Below are 14,278 nucleotides of genomic sequence, written 5' to 3' on the forward strand. Positions count from 1 at the left end.
AGGGACCTTGGTCACAGGCCTGCTGCGCTGCCGGCTGAGGGGCACCTGGGCACCAAAGTGGAGACGCTACAGGCTCCTAGGAAAGAACTAGCAATTCTGGGCTTTCTGAGTTTTCCATCACTGGCCCTTGAACTGCTGTTAAGCTCCCTGCTTGGTGCCTCAGCCGCCCCGCACGCTCTCTGCCAAGTGCTCCGTGTGAGGCTGGCCCACAGCAGGTGCCCTGGGAGCTGGTGAGGCCGGGGTGGACAAGGGCTCTGTCCTGGCCCTGGCCCATCACTGCCCACAGGGCTCCTGCACCCCAGCCTCCTCGCCCACCTCAGAGACGTCAGTGTAGCTGGCCAGCGTCCCCTCCTCAGTGGCTGGACTCCCAGCACCTCCTCCAGCCTCTCCCCTCCCTCCCTGCAGGGGTGGGGGCGCTGCTTCCTGAGGGTGCTGCTCCCAGAGTCTAGTAGACAGCGTGTCTTTACGTTACATGCTCTTCGTTACGATAGCCGGGGGGGGAGGTCTCCTCTGCTTAGTGGACGCCAACGGACACAGCAGAGGTGGCTTCTGCCCTGACTCACGCTGGGACCCTGTTCCCGGAGGTCCTGACTGACAAGGTCTGGCTGGGGCCTGGCCCACGAGTGTCGCAGAAGCCCTGGTTCATTAGCCCCAAGGCCCTGATGTTCAAACACCAAACCTGAGTGAGAACTTGGCTCAAAGGCCCATCTTCAGAGGCTTTACAGGCTGAAGGCCCTGCAGCGGGGAACCCCCGCCCCCAGCAGAGGAGGCGCGGAGTCGGCAGCCAGCGTCAGCCCGGCACCAAGTGCAAGGTGGGAGGCCCAGACCCAGACTCGCCACACTGGTCCTCAGGAGGCACGTGTTCAAGTCCCCGCTCCAAACAGGGCTGGGAAACACAGTGGCAAGGATGAACCTTGAGATTCTAAACCTTTTCTTTCAGGGCTCAGAATGACCACACTCAGGGAGCACCCTCTGCTCCGTGCTAGTCACTTGCCCCGCACCAGAGCTCCCGGGATCCCCCCCCACCCCCCGCAAGGCAAGATGATCACTGGCATCTGACACAAGGAAAATACGAGGCCTCAGGACATGAAGGGAGTCGCACGACTTAGCAGACATTTCTGACTCCCATGTTCCTGTCCGGGATCTGACATGACTCCATACCCAGAATGACAAAACACAGAGGTCTGAACTCCATCTTTCAATCTCCACGCATCGACCTCTGAGCTGTTCCCTGCCATGGCAGGCGTGGACCAAAGCGCTTCTCCTCCTTTCTGCACATGTGACAGGAGGGTCCTGAGACAGCCTGGCGGGAGCAGGTCAGGGCGCCGGGGTCCTGACACACAAGCCCCGCAGGAGCCCCTCCCCTCCACGCCGTCCACCAGCACCTCAGCCAGAGCCCGGCGACGGGGCCTTCCCGGAAGCAAGCATGAACGCATGTCGCTACAATCCTGACACGATGCTGAAGCCGGCTCCGATCACAGGCCGAATGCCACGCCATCCCTGTGACCTGGGCCCACACTGCAGCTGCTGCTCAGGAGAACCCTGCCTGATTCTGCTCCACAGAGGGGAGCACAACGAAGCCGGCCTTCCTTCCCCTGCAACCGGAGCACGGGCAGATGAGAGCTTTACTTCACATTACACGATTTCTAAAACCCTGACTTAGGTTTTCTACCATGTGTACTTCGGGCATGAGTCTCTAAAAGACCAACAGTAAAACATCTGGGAGAAAAAACAACAAAGAGAGCATTTACAACGAAAAGGGTCACACCTGCCAAGTTCCTGGACTCTGGTGACAGTCTTATGGGGGCCTGGAGGGCGGGCAGAGGCAGACGACAAGGCTCCAAAAACACCTGTAGAAGCTCTCCGAGCTCAGAGGGACCCACAGGGAGGCGAGCCCTCCCCAGGCGCACGGCCCTGGCAGAGCTGACACCCTTCCCTCACGGAGCAAAAAACCAAGGAAAGTTCATGCCAAGCGTCTGAAAGGATCCTGGGGATGCCATTCTTAGTCCAGGACAGGGGACAAGCATAGGCCCGCAATGCCTGAGGGAACCTATGTGCCTCTGCTCTCCAGAGCCCGGGCTCACACAGCTGGGGACAACTTAATACTTTATGAAAAGGGAAGGAAGAGACAGAACTGTTCTTACACTGTGTCTCGGACATCTCTGGTGATACGGTAATTCCAATCTCGGAAAACTTCATTCTCCTTGTCAAACTCCCGTTCATCTTCACCAATGGTCACCGTAAACCTTTTCTCTTCAAAATCAGGCTCCTGTTCTTTTCGAATGGTTGCTTTTTTTAAAACCTACCATTGTAAGAAGAAGTCAACGCCGGTTACTGTTTAGAAAAGCAAAAGGAAGCCTGTCCTGGTGTGACCCGTGGAGCCCCGGCCACCACGGCCGAGTGGCCCGCACGCGCGGTGGGGGAGATGCACCTCAGCTCTGGGCCTGGAGTGCGCGGTCACTGCACCTGGCAGTCAGGACAGGCCCGCTCAGTAGTGCCACGGAGCTCGCTCCCATTCCAGAAAGGGGTGAGAGAGCTGGCCACCTCCTAGAAATAGTCCTGACACTGAGCTGGGAAGCCCCAGACAGTCACTCGGTGAGGAAGCCCAAGTGTGGAGAGGAAGGTGAGGCTGCTGGTGGCATAAAAGCCACATGGAGTGGTTCCAGTCTCAGAGGAAAGGAGGGGTGGTGGGGTGTGTGCTGAGCGAGGGAGGAGAAGGGTTTTGTCTTAGTCTGTCACTTCCCTGGAGAGAAGTGGGGGCTCAGCAAGCAGGCCTGGTGCCGACGGACCACTAGCCTGACAGCCAGGGCCACAGTACGGAGTGAGGGAGCGGGGAGGGAGAGGAGGGCGGTCTCAGAAGAGGACAGCTCCTCCACAGGCAGGGGCCCCTGGCTAAGTCTCCGGGGAGGGGCACGGGGCGGCCGGCGGTGGGCTGTGGGGGCTGCTGCTGCCCAAGCCACGGGAAGGCAGCAGGCCTGTGGGCTGTGACCTCGCGCACCGCGGAGACATCGACAGACATGAGTTTCCTTTTGTAACTCCTCAGAGAAATCAGAGAAGTATATCCTCACTTCAGAGACTTTACTGGGTTTTCAATCCTTGTCTCTGAATCAAAGAAATGCTACTTTTGCTCAAGGAGCGCAGCTAGCATTTTCTTCTCGGGCTGTCTGGTTACCTCCTTCGCGTGCCGGAGTCCTCGTTCCCAGGCACTCTCTGTGGGGGGCTCTGGAGGGGGTGGAGGCAAAATTTCATCAACTACTGGCCCACCCTATTAAAAAACGAGAAGGGAAAAGTTGAGAAAGCAAGCAAAACTTTAAAATTTATAAAGAAACGGGAGCAAAAACCCCAGTGAGAGCGTTCGTGGCTGCACACCACCCGCTCTCCGAGCCTCAGTCTGGCCCCTGACCCGCTGCCCTGCCTGAATCTAGAATTACCTCCACATGGAGACACGGAAGCATCTGGAAGGCGACTCAGTGACTGTGTGACGTCACAGAAGTGCCTTTTACACAGGGTGTGTTAATGTGCTGTAAGCTGAAGATTCAGAGAGCTTAGATGTCCCATCTGCTAGCGGTTAAAGAAAAGAGGTGTTCACGCACCCATGGGTTGGCAGGCATCAGTGGGTGAGGTCCAAGAGGCGGGGCACCATTAGGCGGGAAAGGTTCGGCTTTGGTGATTAAGGAATAGTTGCCCTTGTCGTTGACTCCAGGATGTATAAACCTACAGTTCATTCCCCACGTGCAGTTCCCTATGGAGACAAAAGCCAGGTCAGAAAGGGGAGAAGAGAACCAGAGCGCACGGGTCGGCTTCCTGCCCGCTCTGCCTGCAGTGGCAGCAGCCTGGGGGCAGTGTCGGGAGCAGCGGCTCTACGGAGGCCTGGGGAGGCCCCCGCCCCCCGCCACCACGTGCTCCAGGGCTCCTGCCGCAGCCCTCGCCGTCTCACTCGCTGTGTCACCTGAGCACGGACAGGCCCCAAGGCAGGCGGCTGCGGCGGCAGAGTCAGAGCTCAGAGCGGGGCCGACCGGGCCCACGCCGCACGCCTGAACCGGGCACAGCAACCACCAGCCCCCCCGCCCCCCGCCCGGTGCCTGGCAGGCAGGCCGGGAAGGTCTCGGGGCCAGAGCCCGGGCTGAGGAGCCTCCCGCGAGCAGTACTTCCTAAGGGCTCCTGAAAGGGGCTGGGGTCATGTGGTCGAGGAAACACAGCCCCTGTTCCTAAGTCACTCTGGGAAGAGTTCATCGCCCCCTAAAAACAGTGAAGTCCCAGAGCTTCTCAGACAATCCGAGGCTGCCCCCTGCTCTGTGAGGTGGTCTCCCACTCGGGGGACACTGCACCCCCAGGAGGGCTCCGAGGTGCGCGGGCATGATCCTTATCCTGACTCCAAACACTGCGATTGCCTCGAGAATTCTGCGTCTGTCTCGGGGCGTCTCTACCAGCTCTGTAAATCTGCATTTCTCCCACCAAAAGTCTCACAAACCATCCCAGGAAACTTCTGTGCTTGAAAATGTGTGAGAGAGACAAGATATAGAAGACTGTAACATACTGGGTGTTCATACTTTACAAAAAAACAAAAAATGTCATCTTTTAGAATTACTCCCTAACAGAACACCAAGATGATTCAAGGAAACCACTTGACTTTTCAGAGCAGAAGGCAAGAAGTCCAAGTTTTAATTAGTAAGTGAACCACTTTTTAATAAAAATTTAATATGGGGGGGGTGCCTGCTCAGTTGGTGGAGCGTGTGACTCTTGATCTCAGGGTCACAAGTGTGAGCCCCACGTTGGGCGGATATTTTTTATTTTATTTTATTTTATTTTAATTTTTGTTTATTTTTAAATATTTTATTTATTTGACAGAGAGAGACACAGCGAGAGAGGGAACACAAGCAGGGGGAGTGGGAGAGGGAGAAGCAGGCTTCCCGCCGAGGAGAGAGCCCGATGTGGGGCTTGATCCCAGGACATGACCTGAGCTGAAGGTAGACGCTTAACAACTGAGCCACCCAGGTGCCCCTTATTTTATTTTTATAAAGATTTTATTTATTTACTTCACATAGAGAGACGCAATGAGAGAGGGAACACAAGCAGGGGGAGTGGCAGAGGGAGAAGCAGGCCTCCTGCCGAGCAGGGAGCCTGATGCGGAACTCGATCCCAGGACCCTGGGATCATGACCTGAGCCGAAGGCAGATGCTTAACAACTGAGCCACTCAGGCACCCCCGGAGATTACTTAAAAAAATAAATAAATAAAACACATGAATAAAAATAAAAATTTAATTTTTTAAGCGTAATATCTATTTAAGAGTAAAAAGAAATATATGGCATAAATATCTAATTTTAAAAACATTTTCAAGGGGTTAACATGTAGTTAAATTTTAAACCATCTTTTAATATATATTCCCTTCTAAATGTAATATTCCACTTGAATGTTTCTATCAACAAAACACATTTTTCCTTGTATAACATAAAGAGAAATAATCATTTGGTATTTAAGAAAAAGCTAAATTTGACATCATGAATATTTAAGCTTGTATTAAAACCAACCTAGTAACATAGTGACATGAATTAAATGCAAAATAAAGTATGCTTAAAACTAATTCTCTGGAAACGCAAAAATAACTAACTTTTAAAATTCCTAAGAGCGTTAGAGAGATCATGTAAGTCAGAGGCTGGGAAATATTACACTATGAGGGTTTCAGATCCCAGAGTCTCAGAGAGCTTTACAGAAAACAGACCTTGTATGCAGTCCTGCATCTAAATAAAGGGCTGTCAAGCCCTTCCCCATCTGTCACAGAGCTCGCACGGTATCCTCACTGATGTGCAGGTAAAAGACTAATGGAGATTTTCTGCAGAAAATCTGCAAGTACAGGAAAGTATTAATAAACTCCAGGTTTCCATAACTTTTTAACCAAACTTATGTACCTGGGTGGTGGATAAATGGGTATTTGAGAATCACAGTTCTTTTTTGTATGTAAAATATTTTTTTAAAAGATTTTACTTATTTATTTTAGAGAGAGAGAGAGAGAGAGTGCGAGTGTGTGCAGGGGGAGGAGCAGAGGGGGAGGGAGAGGGAAGAGGAAAGAAGCCCAAGCAGACTCCACACTGAGCGTGGAGCCCAGCACGGGGCTTAACTCACGACCCTGAGATCATGACCTGAGCTGAAACGAAGAGTCGGACACCACCCAGGTGCCCCTATATGTAAAATATTTTCAAAACAAAACCAAAAACATCACCCAATGAGCCCGCTGACAAAAAAGATCTTTTCTTGCTCCCACAGGCAGGAGGAGAAAAGAGGAACAGAAGAAATCAGTCAGGAGTGCCAGAGGCAGGAGCAGCGGCCTGCGCCCCCCGAGATTCTGGTGGGTGACAGGAGCCTGTCCTCGTGGACCGTGTGCGGCTGGGTGTGCAAAGATCCCGGATGGACATGTCTTGACTCCTGGCCACCAAACACAAGGAGAAGGTTGCTCCAGGCAGAAGGAGGGGAGGTCTACAAGCACCTACCACCAGGACAGATGCCCAGCACACGCAGGGAGGAGTGAGCACAGGAGCTGTCCACTCCCAGTAGCCTTTTGATTTTTATTAAGATTTTACGTCATCTCTACGCCTGATATGGGACTCGAACTCACAACCCTGAGATCAAGATTTGCACACTCCATCGACTGAGCCAACCATCCACTAGCCTTATTTTTTTTAAATCTTTATTTATTTAGTTATTTTTAAAGATTTTATTTATTTGACAGAGAGAAAGACAGCGAGAGAGGGAGCACAAGCAGGGGGAGTGGGAGAGGGAGAAGCAGGCTTCCCGCTGAGCAGGGAGCCTGATGCGGGATTCAATGCCAGGACCCTGAGATCATGACCTGAGCCAAAAGCAGACGCTTAACGACTGAGCCACCCAGGCGCCCCCCACTAGCCTTTTTAAAAGTGAATTTTTATCTGTGTAGAAAAAAGCCTGGAAGGAAACACCCCAAATTGCTGGATGGTAAAAAGACTTTAACTTTTACTGTCCTACTCTCTGTTAGTATGTATTACTTCCATAATTTAAAAAAGCATTTTGTTTAGGGAAAAATATTCTCTACAAAGTGGAGGCAAAAATCTCGTTTTAGAACTATATGGTCTTCTACTTCCAAATGAAACTTCACGAACACAGAATTTATGTGGACTGTGACTCTGACCGGGGAAAGAAACAGGCTCCTAATGATTTAACGACTCCACGTGGGGACACTGGCTTAACGAGCCAGCAGGGAACAAGGAGAACTGGAAGCATGGTCACGGCGGCAGGACGGGGGACAAGATTCTTCGCGAAGGCACTGATAATGTTTGATTTCGTAACTGAATGGTGGGCATCTTAGGAACTACTGTTTTTTTAATCATCATAAAAGCCTGTGGAGACACTGTTATTTTATATATATGAAATATTTATAGGTATGAAATAAAAGTAGCACACAAGAATATATCCCAATACTCTAAAAGGTATTCAGTGAGGTCTCCATGCTTCCAGGGCCCTCGACCAGAGACAGTTATCAATTTGCTGGGGATGGATCAATCAATCAATCGATGTATCCACCCCCACGTTTGCCCCACTTGTACCCTGTGTGTTGACCCTTGCTTCTCTCACTAAATCACAGATCCATGAAAAGGGAACCTGCGTGCGCATTACCAACACACCCACGGCCAGTGAGACACACACGACCTTTGCAGAAAACCTACCCAGTCCTTCCGCAGCCATCAGAGGAACTGAACCCAGAGATGATGGGACACCAAAGCCACGTCTCCGGCGGCAGTAAGCCACTGCTCACAACCACACCACTGACCAATCCACGGACCCGCCCCGCCCCTCCTGCAGCATGCGACGTCAGGAGAAGAAAGCAGATCTGCGGGCGTGCTCGCGAGCACGTACGCGCGCCGGCTCCAGAGAGACGACTAGATCGGTCTGCTGGCTGTCAGCACGGCGCAGCGCCGGCTTCGTCTATGGGCTGTCCTCGCCGTGTCCGCGAGGCGTCCCGCTACCGCGTTATTTCTAAGTAAGACACGGCGGTCCCATTTCCTGTTAGTCTGAGTAACTCAGAAGAGAAAATAAATACAGGGATTGTAAAAATCAGGAGGTTTAAAGTGCTTCATGGTTTTAAGAAATTACCAGTGGAAGGAAGGCAGGATATGTAAAAATGGAACCATTCAATATTAAGGACAAACTGAGAATCTATAAACATGTATCCTAATGGGTATCAAGTCCCACGTCCATCACGTGCAAGTTTTTAACAACAGAACACAAACAACTCAGGAGTACTTTCCTTTCCCATTTCACTGACAACCAGTCACCTCTCAGGGTATCTGAGATATTTTAATTTCTCTAACGAATACCTTCACTGTCTAGCTGAAATAATTAAAATAATATCTGGGCTGCTGCTTTGTAAACAATGTTGACTTGAAACCAGAAGTTCTTTAACTTCTAGGTCTTAGGAGCCCAAAGCATCACAAATGGTCGGATCTACTGGTATTCACTACAGAAATTAAGACTGAAAAAATTTAAAGACATAGTATATGCTATGTGTAACTTATGGTAACAATACATTAGCATAAGTGTTTCATGAAAAATAACTTTTAAAAATACTTAATGACACGAGCAGAATTCTCTCCTTTTTGCAAACCTCTTTCAAGCTGACAGGAACACAGAAGACAGCGGCTCTCTCTCGTCGGCTTCTGCATTCAGTTTGCCAGGACAGCTCGTTTGTGCTGAAGTAGGTGAAGGAAAGCCAGCCTCAGCGACTCTCGTGTGTCCCTGAGGCCACTTGAACCTTGTCAAGCAAGGCTTCTCGGCCGTTTGTTGCCGTGCAGGGTCTGTAACCCTCGCGCTGAACATTTCTGACTGTTCCACAGATGCGCACTGTTCCGCCTCGAACTGCGAGTGGACTTTCTACGCAGGTGTGATTCTGGGACACCATGCAACGGTCATCTGGAAAAGTCATTAAGCACTGCAGGTGGAGATTGAGGCCCTCCAAAATTCTGACTTTCACGTGACAGCCCAAAGTCATCATTAGCAACAGATACTGTCAGCTGTTCTCCTGGAGGTGGTGGGCTCACTTTGTTTCGGAGGAGACTGTGCCCTGTGTCCTGCAGCGGTCCCCGCTCACGGCGCAAGCCTCGCGTGCCCTCCCTGGAGATGCGGCTGGCACCTTCCTGTGTGGCACCTCCCAGCTGAGGGGCTCCGGGAGCGCTCGCATCTCGTCAGGCTGAATGTGGGAAAGACCAGCACTATGGGGTCTTCCTGGGGAGATGGACATGCTCTACAGCTGGATTGTGGTGACGGCCACACAACTTGGTAAATTTAATAAAAATCATTGAATTGTATGCTTAAAACACATGAATTTTAGGGCATGGATATTATACCTTAATGTATTTTTTTAAAGACCTGTACTCAAATGTAAAATTTAATTTAATTCTTACTACTCTCTTAGAGACACCATTAAGTAAAACTGCTATTACTCCACTCCGAGTGTCTGGTGGTCAATGCCCAACTACTAGTAGGCTCAGGACCACAAAAGTAGTTTTGACCTCAGGGTCCCTTCAAAGAATTTTAAGAACCTTTAGGGGTCCGCAGACCACATTTGAAGACCTGCTGCTTTAAACATAAAAGAGAATGCAGGGGGCGCCTGGGTGGCTCAGTTGGTTAAGCGGCTGCCTTCGGCTCAGGTCATGATCCTGGAGTCCTGGGATCGGGCTCCCTGCTTGGTAGGGAGTCTGTCTCTCCCTCCTCCCTCTCATGCTCTCTGTCTCTCATTCTCTCTCTCTCAAATAAATAAATAAAATAATAAATAAATAAAATCTTTAAAAAAAAAAAAAAAAGAGAATGCAGGGATTCAAAAACAGGCAATGAACATTTCTCCAATGAAGATAGACTGTTCAAAACGCCAATGGGCCCATGAAAAGATGCTTACCATCACTAATCATTATGGAAATGTAAATCAAAACCACAATGAGATACCATTTCTCATTAGGATGCTTGCTATCAAAAAGTCAGAACATACTAAGTGTTGGCGAGGAGGCCCTGGGTCCTTGCGCACCACGGGCGGGGATCCAATGTGCTGGTGCCACGGCAAACAGCATGGAGGCTCCTCAAGGAATTAAAAATAGAATCACCATATGATCCAGTAATTCCAGTTCTGGGTACACACCCCCAAAATTTGAAAGTAGGGTCTTGAAGACACATTCGCATACCTATGTTCACAGTAGCAAAAAGATGGAAACAACACCAACTGTCCACTGTTGGATGAATGGATGAACAAAATGTGGTGTACACACAATGGAATACTAACCTAGGAAAGGAAGAGAATTCTGACACCTGCTAAAACACAGATGAACCTCAAGGACACCAGGATGAGTGAAATAAAGCAGTCACAAAAAAACAAGAATTGTATCATTCCACTCCTATCGGGCACGTAAAGTAGTCAAAATCACCAGCAATAGAATGGTGGTTGCCAGGGCCTGCTGGAGGGAGGAATGGGGAGTGACTGTTTACTGGCTACAGAGTCTCAGTTTTACAAGAGGGAGAGAATTCTACAGATAGATGGTGGCGATGGCAACAAAGTAAATGTACTCAAAGCCAGGAACTGTACACCTGAAAATGGTGAAGATGGTAAACTTTACATTAGGCATATATTACGAAATTGTGTGTGTGTGTGTGTGTGTGTGTGTGTAAGAAAAGGGGGGTGGAGGGAGGGAAAGAAAGGGGGAGAACAGGAAGGAGCAGAGACGAGGTCTGGCCTGCAGAATGGATGGGCAGTATTGACATCTGGCTCAATCAGAACCCAAAGTAGGACACAATTTAAAGAAAATGTTACTTATGCTTTTGTAGATAGTACTTTTTATCTTGATGATTCAACATAAATACACTAGAGGTAAAAATATACCATCAACAAAACACGGTGCTTAAAAATGTTTCCATTTAGGGGCATCTGGGTGGCTCAGTTGGTTTTAAGTGTCTGCCTTCAGCTCAGGTCATGATCTCAGGGTCCTGGGATTGAGTCCTGAGTCGGGCTTCCTGCTCTGTGGGGAGTCGGCTTCTCCCTCTCCCCCTGCCTGCAGCTCCCCCTGCTTATGATCGCTCTCTGTCAAATAGATAAAACCTTTAAAAAAAAGTTTCCATTTTTATTTCTAAGTACATTTCATTGTCACTGGTCACATGTATCCATTTGGGCAATTAATGATTAATCTATAGAAATCTTTTAATAGAAATAGAACTAAAAAATTTTCTTAGGAAGAATTTTCAAATTAAGATAGAATTCACATACCATAAAATACCCCAAACTACAGTGCATAATTTAGTGAGTTTTAGTATGTACGCAGAAGGTACGCAACCATCACCCTAGAAGGGAGCCCCGCACTCCTTGGCTGTCACCCCCACCGCCCGCTCCCACTCCCTCCCTCCCTGCCCAGGCTCTGCGGCCTAGACAATGACCAACCCAGTTCCTGCCTCTATGGATCCATGCTGGATGGTTCATATAGACGAAAATGCAAAAGAGGGGCCTTTTGTGTCTGGCTTCTTTACTCAGCAGAATGCCGTCAAGGTTCATCCGTGCTGTGGGGTCAGCACTTCACTTGCTTCATGGAGGTATAACATCCCACTGTGCCGACAACCCGCACTGTGTGTAACCATTTATGAACTGACGGACATTGGGTTGTTTGCACCTGTTGGCTATTTTGAACACTGCTTTTATGAACATTTATATACAAGTTTTTGTGAGGACGTACGTTTTCCTTTCTTGTGGGTAGAGACCTAGAAGCATAAGTGATCGGATCGGATCACCGGACAGTTCTACCCTTTCCTGTTCTCCAGGCTGCCACACTGTTTTCCAACAGCTGCACCATTTCGTGCTCCCACCAGCAGTGTGAAGGTTCCATTTCTCCACATCTCATCAAATGCAACAAACTCCATTTTATTTTTAAAGTGACTTCTCTTGCTAATAAATGGAAATTACACGGAATCATCTCAAACTAATACCAAGCTTGTAAACTAAAGGTAAGCAAAAACATTTTCACCCAAAAACTCTAAGAAGCAAGAGATAAGTTCTAGAACACCCAAAGAATCAATGATTTCTTTCTGTACTGTATCATACCACTCCGAGGAATAAACAAGGAAGTATGGGCAGAAAAGGTAAATATATACTTGAAAGCAAAGCCTGAAACAAGTTATTGATTATGCCCAATCAAGTTGCAAAGAGGGCCGGTTGCCACTAGCCTCAGATTTCTCTGCAGAAAGCCCTGACCACTCGCCTTTGTCTCTGAAACCCAAGCTGAGCATTTCGTTGGGACTGTGTTGGGAACCTCCCTCCTACTGTGATGTGGCCCTGGGGACCATGGGGTCCCTGGAGATGGTGCCCAGTCCTTGCCCACGAGGCATCTCCCGAGGATGCTGATCTACAGTCCCAGCAATAACTTCACTTGCCTGTGTGCTTCTGTTGCTAAATTCTGGAAATAACTTCAGTGCTGTGACCCCGCGCACCTGGATGGGAATCTCCATGGCATGGATGGAAGGCACTGCCTCCTGCCAGGGGAGACCCTGGCTAGTCCTGACGGGCTGGCCAGGATTCTGAACCACACAGTTTGACAACAGTGCACATACATCTACGTATACATGTACGTATTGGTCTCCTCCTCTTTAATCTAGAAATTTCAATGGTGGATTGACATCATTTATGCCCACATAATTATGGAAAAGAGATCTTCTGCTTAAGTTAAAATTTTCTGAAATATTAATATTTCAAATACCAAAACTTATTTTAGGTAGGCTCCACGCTGAGCTCCAATGTGCACTTTGAACTCAGGACCCTGAGATCGAAACCTGAGCCAAGTTCAAGAGTCAGACACTTAACCAACTGAGCCACCCAGGCACCCCTCAAATACCAAAACTTTTAAAAAACTGTTAAGAACTGACTTCCTAAAACATACCACACACTTCTCTGCATTCTCAGGGTGACCATGCTGCCCTCGACATCACTGGCAGCCACCCTCCTGAAAGCAGAACGCACAAGGCTGCACAGTGGAGCTCACCACACGCACGTCTACCTCCAATGAGTTTCCACTTGGCAGAAGCCATGTCTGCATGTAAACGGCACAGGCCAGGAGCACTCGCCCTGAGGAGGGAGCTGACCTGGGTCCTGAGCACACTGGCTCCTTGGTCCCCATGCACCCTCTGCACCACGTCATGTTGGGTGTAGGGAGAGGGTCCTGCAGGGGCCACTCAAGGGCAGAGCCTGGCCTCTCAGGAAGATGGGACTCCACCGTCCCCTACTATCCCCCCCTCCCCGTGCCATCCACAAAGCTCCCGTGAGCCTCATCAAGTGCCTCTAAGAACTGAGGTCCACGACTGCTCTCTGCCCCTCAGAGCCTCCCCCTTCCTTCTGGCTTCACATCAGAATTCTGGATCCAGGAGAAAGAAGTCTGGCCTCCGGAGCAGAGAGTGAATATCGTATACTTTGTACCTTGAACCTGGCCTCTGAATGGTATGGAATGTGATATTGGTGGAAGAGGAGTGGATAAGGCTGTCACATCTGGAAAAGAAGTACAGGAAGCTCTGGTGAAATTCAGACCGTACGCGCAGGCTGGGCCAGTGAGCAAGGGCACCCAGGGCCAGAGCGAGCCTAGGACAGACACAAACATCTCCTACCCGGGCAAGGAAAATGTGGGCCTACTACTGTCACACGGCACAGAAACCCGTACAGACCAGGGTTCCTGCTGCCATGTGCGGGTTGGCCCCACTCCGTGACAGCCACTTGGTTCACACCATTCACCTTCCCGGAGCGAGCGACCTTGCTGCACTCAGAGCCCCTCCACTCCAAATGAAGGGTGTACTTTGGCACATTTAGCAAACAAGTGGTAACTTTCCTTACAGAGGTGGGAAAACGTCTGCACTGGCGCCTGGGCCATCTGGCCTCACGGCAAGGGAATGTTAAAGCTACGGTTCTGCTAGAAACAGCTGGGCTTGGAACCCCAAGTGTGAAAATGGTGAGGCTGGCCCCCTCCAAGTCAGTCAGGCGAGGCAAAGACCCCCAAAACATCGACGCCACCACCACCACTAATGGTCGCGGTCTGGCCCCAAGAACAGCCTTGCTCAGCTCCAGGGCTGAACCACCACCACAGTCCCGGGGAAAGCCAAGGCCACACAAGGCCCCTCAGACAATTACCTTTCATGAAGAATCGGCAGGTGGGACGAGGCCTCACCTTCCTGTCACTGGGGTCCTTTACTTCGCCCTCCTCCAGATCATCATCCTGAAACAAAGGACAAGAGGACTTGAGAGG

At 49.9% G+C, this 14,278-nt stretch overlaps 1 protein-coding gene across 6 annotated transcripts in view; it reads right to left on the bottom strand.

The window, feature by feature from the left end:
• Nucleotides 1–14,278, bottom strand: part of ZC3H18 (zinc finger CCCH-type containing 18) — a 60,552-nt gene that overhangs the window by 30,075 nt on the left and 16,199 nt on the right. For 5 of the 6 annotated variants that reach the window (XM_064581190.1, XM_064581189.1, XM_045890594.3 and 2 more), the window contains exons 3-7: nucleotides 14,164–14,248; nucleotides 13,462–13,530; nucleotides 3,594–3,742; nucleotides 3,173–3,265; nucleotides 2,145–2,302 (exon numbers count right to left, since the gene is read on the bottom strand). In XM_064581190.1, the coding sequence (XP_064437260.1) occupies nucleotides 2,145–2,302; nucleotides 3,173–3,265; nucleotides 3,594–3,742; nucleotides 13,462–13,530; nucleotides 14,164–14,248 (554 nt within the window). The remainder of the gene's footprint in view (nucleotides 1–2,144; nucleotides 2,303–3,172; nucleotides 3,266–3,593; nucleotides 3,743–13,461; nucleotides 13,531–14,163; nucleotides 14,249–14,278) is intronic. The other variant, XM_045890596.3, reaches the window with a different exon arrangement.

Source organism: Mirounga angustirostris, unplaced genomic scaffold (assembly GCF_029215605.1).
Source record: "Mirounga angustirostris isolate CCGP_5_RB_7025 unplaced genomic scaffold, mMirAng1.0.hap1 SCAF_16, whole genome shotgun sequence".
Classification (NCBI taxonomy): domain Eukaryota; kingdom Metazoa; phylum Chordata; class Mammalia; order Carnivora; family Phocidae; genus Mirounga; species Mirounga angustirostris.